Source organism: Hakea prostrata, chromosome 6 (assembly GCF_041222555.1).
Source record: "Hakea prostrata isolate BN-2017 chromosome 6, UWA_Hpros_2, whole genome shotgun sequence".
In the NCBI taxonomy this organism is placed as follows: Eukaryota; Viridiplantae; Streptophyta; class Magnoliopsida; order Proteales; family Proteaceae; genus Hakea; species Hakea prostrata.
In genome coordinates, this window is record NC_142605.1 from 37,740,280 (window position 1) to 37,754,100 (window position 13,821).

The 13,821-nt window shown below is 38.7% G+C and overlaps 3 protein-coding genes across 9 annotated transcripts; 1 reads left to right on the forward strand and 2 right to left on the reverse strand.

The window, feature by feature from the left end:
- Positions 1-147: 147 nt before the first annotated feature.
- Positions 148-6,618, reverse strand: LOC149013897 (protein GRAVITROPIC IN THE LIGHT 1-like). Of its 7 annotated transcripts, none has more exons than XM_089159292.1 (4): positions 6,327-6,618; positions 6,098-6,149; positions 5,897-5,989; positions 148-1,930 (listed from the first exon to the last, which is right to left on the reverse strand). In XM_089159292.1, exon 4 carries the CDS (start codon positions 1,866-1,868, stop codon positions 603-605), a length of 1,266 nt encoding a protein of 421 aa, XP_089015418.1. In that variant the 5' UTR covers positions 1,869-1,930; positions 5,897-5,989; positions 6,098-6,149; positions 6,327-6,618; the 3' UTR covers positions 148-602. The 7 variants fall into 7 exon arrangements, with proteins under 7 accessions (XP_089015418.1, XP_089015416.1, XP_089015413.1 ...); XM_089159290.1 differs by having other exon boundaries at positions 5,940-5,989; positions 6,098-6,184; XM_089159287.1 differs by having other exon boundaries at positions 6,098-6,184.
- A 352-nt stretch (positions 6,619-6,970) lies between these two features.
- Positions 6,971-9,567, forward strand: LOC149013898 (YCF20-like protein (DUF565)). The gene is made up of 3 exons (XM_089159330.1): positions 6,971-7,119; positions 7,306-7,504; positions 8,612-9,567. The coding sequence occupies exons 2-3, from the start codon at positions 7,320-7,322 to the stop codon at positions 9,090-9,092; spliced, it is 666 nt and encodes a 221-aa protein (XP_089015456.1). The 5' UTR covers positions 6,971-7,119; positions 7,306-7,319; the 3' UTR covers positions 9,093-9,567.
- Positions 9,568-10,157: 590 nt separating this feature from the next.
- On the reverse strand, positions 10,158-13,542 carry LOC149013899 (glycylpeptide N-tetradecanoyltransferase 1-like). The gene is made up of 3 exons (XM_089159329.1): positions 13,413-13,542; positions 13,114-13,223; positions 10,158-11,597 (listed from the first exon to the last, which is right to left on the reverse strand). Exon 3 carries the CDS (start codon positions 11,568-11,570, stop codon positions 10,260-10,262), a length of 1,311 nt encoding a protein of 436 aa, XP_089015455.1. The 5' UTR covers positions 11,571-11,597; positions 13,114-13,223; positions 13,413-13,542; the 3' UTR covers positions 10,158-10,259.
- Between the last annotated feature and the right edge of the window lie 279 nt (positions 13,543-13,821).

A 13,821-nucleotide genomic window follows, 5' to 3' on the forward strand; every position in this document is an offset into this window, starting at 1 on the left:
ACACGGCCGACAAAGAGGGCTTTTTGAGAAGCTCCACACGCTGTCACCACTCACCACCACCCCTATTGTCATTTTCCTTCTAGAGTTGTTAAATACTGAAATGTGGAAGCAGGGTGAGGGGACTTGAATCTTTAAATTTATTAGGGTTCCCAGTTTCGTGTGGAAGAGTTTCTAAACTAATTGCGTTACTTTTCTCAGTACATTACCTTAATCAACAAGATTGGGTCACCCAGATTTTGTAACATGCACAGATGATGATTTTACTGTTCTTTTATACTCCTGAAATCCAAGGGTTTTAGATTCGCGAAAGTTTTAATAGTTTTATATTGTTAATGATTCTAAAAATCCTAGTACACGAGCTTTTCACAGATTTGAATAATCAAAATATGATCAGATTTGCAGAATCACAGGGCAACAGTTACGAGAATCTATAGTCTTGGGGTTTAAAATTTCACTAGGAACGGAAAGCAAATCATACTCTAGAAAAGAAACTAGATAACTGGCCATTTCAATTCGAACAGCAAGGATATATTACATGCAAGTGAGAGAACCTACGCTCATAAATATTTCTCATCTAGATTTCTACTTCAGAGCCAGGCTAGTCATTCAGCACACTTCATGCCTGAGATGTAAACCTGGGACTGGATTACACTCCCTCCGATCCAAAAACCAGGCATAACCATTATGCCAACTTTAGGAATCTGATTGTTATCATCCAGCACCACATTTTTCACAACACTTTCCATGTAAACCTCTGAGAACTCACTCCCACTACTAACCTGAAAAATGTTGACATTGGGATCAAAGGCATTTGCTAGCCTATGCAAAAGCCATATAAACTTGGCCAGTTTCAGAAAAGCCTTGTAGAAAGGTGTCCTTGGATGCCCACCATCTATCACGCAGTTCCTCTGATCCAAATTCCCGAAGAAAGAAGCCTCCATCTTTGGATGAACAACCAGGAGGTACTTGCTACGGCAAAATTTCCCAAAAATAGAATCAGGGTTTTGGCTCAGAATATCGAGGGGATCCACCGCTCTCAAGGTCACAAACTGATGAAAGTATCCCTCTTTAGTTACTGTAAGATCATCTAATTTGACCAAGAAGTTCTCGTCCTGAAACCCACTGAACATTCTTTGGCATATGTGGGATTCAAAAGCATATTTCTTATGGGCCCTCTTCGCATAGACAACTGCCGATTCAATGGAGTTGGCTGCTCCATCAAGATCCCACCCAGCAGCTTTCATCATGTTGATCAACGGCTTAGAGAAATCATGGATGGCTCTGTATGCAGCCGTCACAGACGAGGAGAAGAGATCTGGGGTCAAGTCCATAGAGAATAACCCATTATCATCTGCTGAATCTTCAGATTCCTTGCCTGGCGAGCCCCTGGACATGAGCTTCTTCTCCAGTCTCACCTGTTTCTGGTTTGATTCTTCAATCAGCTGCTGCAATTGAAGAATCTCAGAATCTTTAGTTTGCAGCTGGGTTTGGAATTTCTTCACCATTACCTCATAAGTCTTCAACAGATTCTGCTGTTCTTGGATTTCAGCAGCTAAACGGGAGTCCTCAGGAGAAATCGTATCAGGTTTGGGATTGCTCTCCCGGAACGAATGTTTGAGTTCAGAGAGTTTTTTTATTTCCGCAATCACAAGTTTGTCAGCATCTTGAATCTTGTCTGGGTCATAAGGAGTATGGGCTGCTTGAAGCTGAATGTAGGCTGATTTTAGAGAGGAAATGTTCGCAAAAATTTTAGATATCACAGCATCCACAGGTTCCTGACTCTGATTCATGGTTTCTTCAAGGGGTTGAGGGTGGACCTTCTGGTTGTTATCACGGATTTGGGTTTCTTTTGATCCTGTAGGTAGCATAGTTGCTTCCTCTGATGATGAAGTTTGGGTTTTCTTCAACGATAACACCAATAAAATTTAACCTGCAAAGCGACAAAGTTGTGAAGGCATCTGTTAAACTAAAAAAACGTGTGTTAATAATGTAGTAGAATCATAAAACTCCATCCAACTCAGAGAGTTGACATAGGGAGCAACATTACTTCACTTCTTCAAGGTATAAACTCATAAGAAATCAAAAGAGGGGAATAGCAAAAGCAGCCCAACTGATTCAAAAGCACCTCCACAACTCCACAATCGTAAGTCAGAAAGGAAGACAAATACTTCGAAAGAAAATACCTTCATGGTCCATTCTTTCATGGGGCATTACAATGTTCATGTAAAAAAGCATAATGAGTTTTCTGTGGGTGCTGTTATTGCACACACTTTTTGTTCTTTGAGACTGAAAATAAATCTTAACAGTATATTGAATTGCTCCAAGCTAGTAGCTCGACACATCAAACACAACTTCTAGGAGAACAGTTTAACGGAACCAGTGAAGAAGGGAATTCCAAAGTTATGAGACAAAGTCAGCAGATGGAAAAAAATATGAAGGCCGAAGAGCACCCCAGAGTTCCAAACTTAGTTTTGGAACCAGTGAAGGATTCATTCCTACTAAAGAAGTTATTTTGAATGGACTGCAAAATTCAAATTTTAGAACACGCAGAGATTGGAACATGTCTCAAACCACCTAGGCTAAAAACAAATTCTACATTGGAACCGTCAACTTCTTCTCAAAGAATGACAGGCTTCAATATGAAACTGTTGCCTTGAACCAATTCACGAATGCCAGCACTATCCAACTGCATTCTTCAGTCATATGTTATTGAATACAAAGCCTAGAGTGACAGATGTATTGGGGGTTTTTTCCTCTCATAACCCAAAAGAGAAATGGCAATGAAAATCAATACCAGGACAATAACAACAAAAGAACATAGAAAGGGTGCTGGGGAAAACCTAATATGAAGTTCTTTGCCTGAATTCAAGGATAAAAAGGCCAAACCCCGATAATATTCATCTCAAATTAGATTTGCATTAAAAACTTGCACCAGTTGTATGGTTTCCCACCAGTCCTGCTATAGAAAAGCCAACCGTGGTGAATTGAGTACAATTTTCTCAAGTCAGCAAAATCTCCTGAAAATCCTCATTGCCCAAAACAATTTTCCACGCTCACTAATTCTCTCTTACCTCTTTGCAATGTCTGAGGAATATTATGTGTTTCTTCCCACCTACTCCTGATGCCATATATTTGTTTCACAATCAAAATAAGGGAACAGAATAAATTAAATAGGGAAAAATATTTAGCAGAGTGCTATCAAGAATAAGGGTCCACCTAGTTTTTCCACATTGGAAAATCTGACCACTAGAAAGGTAAAGCACGCTCACAACTCCATGTTAAACCCCATGGCCAATATCTGAACCAAGTTCAGTAATGTATTGAGCATGCATCCTTGTATTGGCACCTGTATGCCATGTCTTGGTGTACATTCTCACAATAGTCCTGGATTTGCACCTGGCCAATTCTGTTTTGGCTCAAAGTGGACATGTGTAAAGGTACAAAGGATCTAGCTATCCCCAATTTTGATAACATCCAACAAGCCACATGGATGATATTTTAGGCCAAGCCAGATGTACCTCTCTCAATAAGCCCATCAAAATAACCTTTTCCCTGAATTAAGTTAACATGAAAGAATTTTATTTAAACTAATTTACTAAAATATCGCACATGTTGAATCATTTTCTCTTTAAATCCGTAGACTAGAAAATACGCCACAACTTACTCTTGAATTTCTCCCCAGACTAGTTGTACATTGAAAAACTGTTTTTTGGAGATCATATGAAAGTGCAGCTGATGCAGCTCCATTAGATATTGATCTCGTGTATCAAGCTAGAACTTTAGATATTGGGTACTCTGGGATCTGCAGATTGACTAACAGGTACCAGGTCCAAATATGGGCCAAACCAATTGATTTCTACCCCCAAAGAGATGGCTTTAGATTCAGGATTGAACAGACACTGTTCAACTCCATTAGACATTTGTCACATTTCATGACCAAGTAGGCTGTACGGGCAGCTAGCTACTGAAAACAAATTGAAGGCTCAATTTGCTAATATGTGGAAGACTCCAACAGTCATGTAATTATTTTTTCTTTCTTTCTTTTTTTCCCTGTTTGTTTTGTTGATTATATTACATTTAAAGATTAATTAGGTGTAAGTTCCTAGGACTTATATTGGATTTTCTTTAATTTATTGGTCAGAACCATTAGCTGGACAGTGAAATAATGAATATCTGAAGTTTTCTTCGTGAAGCTGTGTGATTCAGTTGAAGCGAGATACCTTAAGGTGGTGAGAGGCCCAACACATAGAGGGACGCTCAATCCAAACTTACTTACTTCTAACTCTTATCAATTTTTTTAATCCTATATTCCAATTCATTCTAGTGAGAGTTCCACCCCAAAAGTCACTGATCTGTAAAAGACCATTCAAAAGCCTGAAATAAGCACCAGAATTGATGTATGATTGTTACATGAAGGTTAGAGAATATCAAGTACGTCAAACCTTGTATGTTGGTTCTTAGTTGGACTAACTTCTACAGGAATGGATCTCAAGGTTCCTTGATTCCATGTGAAGTTTCACCCCACAGGATCCAACAGAGTTTGACAAGATTGAAACATTCAAAAACCTAGTACTATTGAGAGGGTGCAAGGACATACAAGGAATGCATGCTAAATGATTAAATTTGAGCCAGAAATTTGACAGCTGGCCAATCTAAACCTTGTCCTGTTAATTGAGGAATTAGAGTTGCCACATTGTGCGTGCTCTTTTAACTTCCCTTTTGCAGATTTTTATTTATTTTTTTGGCTATTATTTGCAGATTTTTGTAGAATATTACCTTTGAGGTTCATGTCATCATGCTATATGTTGATAATCACATGGACAAATGACCAACTTTTCCACATTGATATCTCACTCACTTGAAAACTGGAGGTAATTGATATCTATGATGTCTCCATGCAACCATTAAGTGGCAAAATCCATGATAGCAGAGTCCTCCTAACCTAAGATTTATTAGAAACGTCCCCAGTCACTCTCCCAAACCTATGCATCATAGCACAACACAACCAAAGGCAAATGAAACTTGAAAATGAGACTGGCAGAAGTGTGGAAAAATTACACTAGCAATGGAAGAAAAGATTGATTTTGGCAGGGAGCAACAGCCACTTTAAAATCATATTCATCAACCTTGTAGAACACATATTACATGGATTTGGCCAGTGGGTGCTTGAGGTTCTTTCACACTAAACTACCAATCAACCTAGAATGACTACTCTCTATCAGCACAGTCATTATATATACAAGGTTGTAGCCAGAAAACGAATGGATTGCATGTAATTCCTAGATGTCCAGCAAAAACCCCTGAAGATTGAAGCCAAAAACTGCAGAATTTTATTTTTTTTCAGGGTGAATTTTTTTTTTGCAGAAATTTGCAACAAAATGAATGCTGAAGTGCATCAAGACAAACATGGGCTAATGTGGCCCTGGAAGAAAAATGTCAAGACAAGCATACAAAATGTTTGAAATGCAAAACGGAACTGTTCCTTTTCAAAAATGAACATGATAGATTGAGGCAAAGTCCAGTAATGTAGTCACCAAGTCATACAAGCTTCTTGAGTAAGAGAAAGTTACAAAAAATGCAAATACCTGATAAAATAATAATCGGCACTCAATATCAGTGAGAACCAACCAATCGTGTGAGAGAATCAACAGAATAATGTGACTATAAAAAGTTTATGCAAACCAAAGTTTATGCAAACCAAGAACACTTTTAGATAAAAGACCCTTTATCAATGAAAAGACAAATATCTTCTGATTCAACCACCCAAAAAGAAAAAGAAAAAGAAAAAAAAAAAAGAAAAAAAAACAAATATTTCCTGAAACAGATGATCTTTCATTGATCTAAACACAACACCATTTCTAGAAGATAAAAATGTATTCAAACCAATGGAACTCACTGCAAATACACATCAGAGCAATGGCTTGGGAAGAATCACTTGCCTATATCGCTCGCATGCCAGCAACGATATATGTCCAGCAAACATAATACCCTAGAACCCAAAAGAAAAATAAACGAAATTTAAAGTCTAGTCGTCAGAAACCATCTCTTTAGACAATTAGACAACAGGATTAAGTAGAACAAAAGAATGACAACTGACCAGCAACTCTAAAGAAGCTCTTTATTACATCAGGATTTATAAAGCAAGTCCACTAGTAAGGATGAATCCGTACAGTAACACAATATCCTGTTAGGTTCACAGAAGCTCAATTAAACACCCCCCCCCCCCCCCCCCATTTGATCAAAGACGGCAATGGAAAGACACAAAACGATTTCCGAGGCACTAAGAAAAAGGGGAATGAGTGGAAAGAAAGACAATAGCTGCTCACCAAAAACTTAGGGTTTCGCTTCAGAAGATGAAGATGTTTGTTTCAACTTCTTATCCGTCCTTTCACCTTCGAATCTACCTTGTTTAGAGTTGGCTGCATTTATATGCTGATTTCAGAGATGAGACTGCTAAGATCAAGCTCTGAAGAGAGTCCGGGATTCGGATTCCTCTGAAGAGGTCCCGAAGTTCAAAATCGACCAAACAACGCGAAAATGTTATACTTAATAGTGTCAGAGACACGGTTGTTACAGCTTTACCAAATCACATATCAAGCGACAGCGTCTCTGTCTCTCTCCCGCCTATCATTGATTAAAAAAGGAAGCCATTATTACAGTTTTTCAAACATTTTCGTTAGTGGGGTCAGCGGTCAGCCGGGTTGGGAGAATAGAGCCGAGTCAGGCACCGAGGCACGGTCGGCACACGTGGCACCATCACCGTTTCTTCCTCATTGGATCCAAGGGGACTATGCTCCCATGCAAGGTTAATCTCCTCCATACGATTCGGATGATGTTGTCCATTCAAGATCCAAGAGACTCCGATTCATATAGGATCGGGATCGGCACCAACCGCTTCCGCTCCCGATTCAGCCCTTTAAAAATTAAAACCCTGGGGGGCTGGGTTACCGTTAAAAACCAATCTCCGGTTTCAGACGTTCTCACGCGAGCGAGCTGCGAACTAATGGTCGAGGAACCGTTGCAGCGTCGTTCGATGATCAGAGAAACAGAAGATTGAGAAGCGAGAACAAGAAGAAACTAACTGCTTCTGCTAGCTAAAAAGGAAGCCCTAAAATCCTTGTAAGCCAACCCTTTCCTTTCCTCTTCAGGAAATTCCCTGGGTCATAGCTGTTTTTCATGGAATCTGGATTAGTTCAGTACCTAAGAGGCTAGGCATATCCCTAAAAGTTGAATTTATTTGATTGACTTACGACTTTACGAGTTGATTACCTCTCGGCTTTTCTGATTTGAAGATTTTCGCTGCAGGTTCATCTTTTGTAATGGCAACGAAGATGTCTTTGTTACCCAGGTTTTCAAGGAATTCCAGTCTTCTGACTCCGAAGTGCTTACGATCAAGATATCTACTTATTACCACTCCTCCCACGAATGCAGTTACTTCCAGTTGGGAATTCTATCCTCAGCTTGTATTTTGTGCCACTCCACCGTCTTCAGTCTACTGTTCCAAGTAAGCATACAGTGATTCGACATTTTTTCTGATGGTTGAATTTTTAACTATGAATCTGCTGCTCAGATATGGTTATGTTGCAATCCTATTGATTTACTCATATTCTGATAAGATACTGTAACTCATTTCTTCTTAAACCATGTGGAAGTTTATACATATGCCTGTTACTTAAGGTTGTCATTGTGGATGCATAGAAGTTGGAAGTAACATATAAAAATTCAAGAAAACCTTGAGAGTATATGAGAAGTTCAAATCATTGAAGAACAGAAATAAATAATGAAAGATGTGAAGTGACCACTTCTCCAAATGAGTAGAGTTTTGCTGAGTTCCTTCAATAAAAATACTGAGACTCTCAATAGTTTATCTAAATTGGGAATGTTCACATATTTTTACCCATTGTAACACCTGAAGAGTCCTTACCTAATTCTTATAAGGATTAATGCTGGCTAGTTAGAGAGCTAGGAGATTGTAAAAATGTGATTTAAGGATTACTGGAAAGTGGAGGAGGAAAGAAAAAAGTAAAAGAGAAACGGCTATTGAGGAACTCTATTGAAGTGGATAAATAAGATAGTAATGCTGCACCCAACAAAAAAAGGCCACTACTCAGAGCTAGTCCTGACCTTACCGCCGGGAGAGGAGGGGGTTGGGGTCCTGGGAAGGGTGATTTTGGAAAGGCTTTCAACTTTTGGCCTTTCTCGCACAAGGTGGCAGCTCTCAAGACTCAAAATTCAGTATTTCAATTTTACAGTGTTGAACCTTATGGTCATTTGTACTGCTTTCCAAATTCTCTATGTGATTATTAACTCCAAATGATTCCTTATCCACTTTGTTTGCCATATAAAGATGACATGTTGCAATTCGTTTATGAACATTGGTAGTCAACAAGTTGCCTGTTATGCATCAATTTTCATGAATAGAGGTTCCTAGTTATATAGGAAATGCTTCTAATTGCTTACTTTCTAAATATAATGGCTAAGTGATATCATAGAAATATTTGACATGAATTGTAGCTATTTATTTTTTCCCTGTGTTGGGAAAAGCATCACAGCTTTCTTATTAAAATCTTTGTGGATTCATTATTTGATGGTTCAGTTTTGATTAAATCAGGAGGTTTGTCTGGTCGATTAGGAGCAGTTTGGGTGGTGGTGACAGATCAGAACCTCCTACCAGGAGTAGCACCAATGGCGGGACGGGGACCCGACTAGTTAGAGCAATTCAAGATTTCCGAATCAGATTAAATACAAGAATTCAGGAATTGAAGAAAGGGTTACCAGTGAAGATATTGTTTTTCTTGGTGGGCTTCTACTGTGCAACTGCCTTTTCTACTGTCATAGGGCAAACAGGAGATTGGGATATTCTATCTGCTGGCTTGGCAGTGGTGGTTGTGGAGGGGATTGGGGCCCTTATGTATAGGACTTCATTTCGTTTACTTGAAGAGATCAAGAGCTTGGTCACTGTGTTCAATTATTGGAAGGCTGGGCTCTCCCTAGGTCTTTTCTTGGATGCATTTAAATATGAAATGGAAAACGTTCTCGAGCTATGTAATCCCTTCAATTTAGATATTGGTGTGTTTTCCATATTCTGCTGATAATTCTTTTCTTTTAAGTTGGTGTGTGTGCTTTTGGGTTAGGCATTGTGGTTCTTGGGCTTTCGTAGAGACTCGTTTAGGCTTATATTTTAGTTTTTCAAGAACATAGAAAGGATTGTTGCCCTGTTGGAAGACCAGTTGGAATACTCAAATTGCTGTGTTTGCCTTTTTTGAAGTCTATTCTAGCCAATAATTGCACACGAACCTGGTTTCCAACTCTTGCCACTCAAACTTGGACTCTAAAGAGGTCTTAATTGGAAGGAGTTGGACATGACAGATTGATCACAGCTTCTTGGTTTGAAGAATAAGAAAGCAAAATCTTAACCAGTTGGTATATTAGATCACCGTTCCAGCTGGCTTCCCAGGGTCAGTTTATGAACTCATTGTGGATTTAGAATGCCTCTCAACAACGCTTCCAAAGGGACTTAGAAAACTAGTAATTTATAAATATATCAGATAGGAATTGCAAGAAGGAAAAAAAAAAGTGTAGCTTAAATGTTATATGAATCTTGACATCAAATAGGGTTGATCGAATGTGAAGAATCCATTTACTCAGGAGAAAACTGAGTTGTATGCCTCATTATATTAACTCACCTCATCCCTTCATCATCATAGGGAGTGAGGTGGGTAAATATTTTCATGAACAAAGAGTAAAGCTTGCAGGATCCACCCAACAGCAACGTTAACAGTGCCCTACTGGACTTCCATTCATACATTCGAGTTTTAATTGATAATAGAACACAATACTGTTGGCTGGATCCTACCAACAGCCAATATCTGTCCAGCAACCTGGAAATAATTCATGAACAAAGAGTTTTTTCTTTGTCAACCTGAGTTGCTTTTGGCTGGATCCTGCAAGCTTCTCTTACTGAAAGAAAAAACATAATGCTTTTACGTAGTTATAACATAGCTAACCTGGCTCTATTTCTTTCAGGGGAAGTAAAACAAAAACAAGCAGCAGAAAGATGTATACAACAAAACGTTTAGAAGGAGAGAGAGAAAATGCCTCAAAACTCTGTTTCCTGCAGAGGGAAAACTCATTCCAAGTTACCAAGGAAAAAAGAGAAAGATTAAAAGTTAATTGAGAAAAACCAATGAGGATTCAACAACCAAACACCAAAAACATTATAGGTAGTTCAAACTCTACAATCACATTTTGAGTCCAAACTACAAGAGAACAAGTCCCAGCTCTGATGGTTTCAATGCATTTCTTATCCGATAGTTGTACAGATAGTAGTGGAGCTGTCCATCACCCGGCCCAAATTTGAGTTCCTTTAGTATAGACTCGTTCTGCATAATATCTAATGCGTTGAAGACATCGTAATCCTTGTTTTTGGCCACGATAAGTGCATCATTCATCAGTTGAAGCAACGGAGTCTGTGTTGAAACATTGTAATACGAATAAGCAGCCTTCAGGGTTGAGTAATTTTGGTTACCCAGTATAGTCGATGGAAGCGTGTAAAAGCTGCAGAAATCAGTTATCTCATGAGTTTCGGGGCTCTCCACCAAGTAGCTATCCACAACATTTTCTCTATGAAGGAGCCAGTGTTCAACATCATTCTCATCAAAATCTGGTGCAACAATAAACTGACTCAAGTAGTTTCTTAGCAGTCGGGTTACAGCAGGCACATCATGTATCTCCATTTTCCTGAACCCTGGGGTAATTGTTGACTCCGGCAACTTATAAAGCTTTAACGTCCGGCTCATTGTCATCCTTGGACCGAGCCTAGAAAAACCAACATCAATAAGTTTCTTTGGATTCAACGACCTATGCCAATATTGACAAGTTGAGATTGGTGTTGGAAGAACAACACCAGCAGTATAAGCCGCTTGCCAAATGTTTTCCAGGTGCACCCTTCTTGTAACCTCCTTAATCATAACAGGTGCAAGCCTCTTTGATCTAAGCTTCTTATGAACACACAAGAAATTAATTTCGGCCATGAGAACAACTTCATGCCGCACCCTGATCCTTGCAGGGACACCTGTAATGAAAGCAACCAGCTTCTTTGAAGCCTTAACACGGACACCAATGTGCCAACTCTTGAAATAACCAGGAGGACGAAGAGCCCATCGAAGAAATTCCTTTGAATAATTGAATCTGAACATGTTCTCATCATCTTCAACATAGTTGTTTGTAAGGAGATTGTAAATCTCCGTACAAGTCTCTTCATTGTCTATGTCACAAGTGATCCATTCATATGGAGTCGGAAGATTATAGGGTTCTTGCTTAACTTCAGATAAGGGTGTTGGTTCTTCAATTGGACCTTCAGGTAAACTAGTGTCTCCAAGATCCTTGAATTGACCCACTGGTTGGGTTTCCCAGAACTTATGTTTCTTCCCCAAAGAGAGTGAATCTTGAACTCTTCGAGCTATGGCTTCAATTGAGCTATCATTCTCAGGAGGTGGATTCACATCAGAGTTAGGCTGTAGTTTTGAGTCCTCAGGAGGAGAACCAGTTGGAGAATTGCTACCAACCATTTCAATAATTAATCCAGAAAAGATGCTCTGTGAAAAATCAAGAATTATGCACCAACAATAACTTGTCAGCTCAAATTGGACTGAAAGACTACTGGAAAACATAACAAATGAATAGGGGCAGAAAGAAGTGAATGTTCAACACTCTAAAAAAAATCAACTAGCATATTAAGTAAGTACACCTTATGTACACAAAGAAAATTGACTTGGTAGGACCAATACATAATAAAAACAAATAATTCTTCTGAGTCACCAGATTTTAACTGATAATGCCACCCATTTGAAGGGAGGATGAGCATCCTTTTCTGCAGTAGGGTAACGAATCAACTTTGGTGAAACCTACCATATGAAATAACTGGTAGGCTTTCTCAAGCAATTTACAAGCTAATAAGCTATGTTAGTCCTCCATTACTAGTACAATCAATAATACTCATGCAGACAAAAAAGAAAAAAAGCAACTAAAAGACACAAAAGTGCATGTGCTAAAGCCAAGTTATATAGCAATTGGCAAGCATATTTCATTTCTTTTTTTCAATCCTCCAAAGCAGAAAATACTAAGATGATGACATGGTCAACCCCAGTGTTCAAATCTCATAAAACAAGTAAAATGTAAGAAAAATAGCCAAGAATCACAACTCTGATCTATAGTTACGTCAAAGCATAACTAGTCCATTTCTTCAACCTTCCAAAGGAAAAAGAATATGATGACAGATAGTGGAGCTTAGTATGCAACCCTCATAAAAACCAGTTGTGGATGCAAGAAACACATCAAAGAGTATAAAAACTGTACTGAAAAACTCTAAGCAATATTTTCTTGATTATCATCTAGTCCAACTTAGTAGGCTCCACAAGCCCTTCCATCATCCATACCTTTGTACTTTTCTTCTTTTTTTAAAAAAAACCAACATGTTTCCTGAGTGAAATTATTACTTAAATTCCACAATACTTATTACTAGTAGAAGAAGGGAGAGAATTTGTCATTCTTAATGATGCTTTTGCCTCATGAAAGCCCATCCCACCCCCATTCTCTACCTACGATTTAGTGTAGTAGTATACTTGATGCAAATGTCCACACTATAAGAGAACCACAATGTCCCAGAACAGACCTGTTGGATACTAGTTTGATAGCAACTGCACGACTTATTTCTACCTGAAATGACGACTGGAAGTGCACAACTTGCAAAATTACCAAGTCAACCACACGCTGCTCGGGGTCTGAACTCAGGAATGTAAACTTAGTGAGCTCATTAAATATACCCACCAAATCAAACTAGAACCCATATTATTCTATAGAAGCTTCCCTTTCCACAGTAAGTATTCACATAATAGAACCAAAAATAAGACGAATATACATGGATTATCCATACACCTCAAAAGCAGCGAACCGGAAAACAGAATCCAAACATTCCCAGTCCAGATCTACCGAAAAATTTATCCGACTTATAATGGAAACCACTTTGAACATGAAAATCAGATCTGTCGACTTAAGTCACCCACATATTAAACCCAATTAGACGAAAAGATGAAGTAAAAAGGAAGGGTTTACCTTAGGAGAAATCGAAGCTTCTTCTCGGAAAACAAGGTGAAATAAGACCCTTCAGCAGCAGCAGACGGCGTCGATCAAAGAGAAAATAGGAAGTCGAAGTACTTCTTCATCTTAAACGTGATCAGACAAACACAAAAACGGTGATCAGAATGCAGATCAGGGAAAACCACTGCTAACAGTTTGACGCATTAATTTTACATTTAACAAAAAAAAGAGTAACAAAAAATAACAACGATTTCTCGGAATACAAAACCCTAGAAGACCAGATTAACATGAAAGGAACAGAAACAGATACTCACCTCCGCCAGCTAGAAGATCGTCTTCATGCTCTGCGCGAGTGTCTCTTCAATTGGCGGATCCGATTCCTACTTTTTTAAAACGCTACCTCCAAATCTCCAATCCGTATGAAGAAGACCTGGTTAGAATACTTTTCCAACAAGCGCGTTTACCATACTGTGTCGTTATATCATCAATTTAAAACCGTTAAGATGGAATCTTTTGTCTTCTATCGATTCCACGATCAGGATTGCAAATTCTATGTTTGGATTTGTTCGTAAATCAATTTTACCCGTCCATTTTGCAGGACCATGGTAAATTGGTAACCTCCCGGTTCAGCGGATTTGATATGATTGCCAGGCGAAAACTTACAGGCTTAACAGTCATCTTATATAACACACGTGCAACATACTTAAAGTCCCTAATTGATGT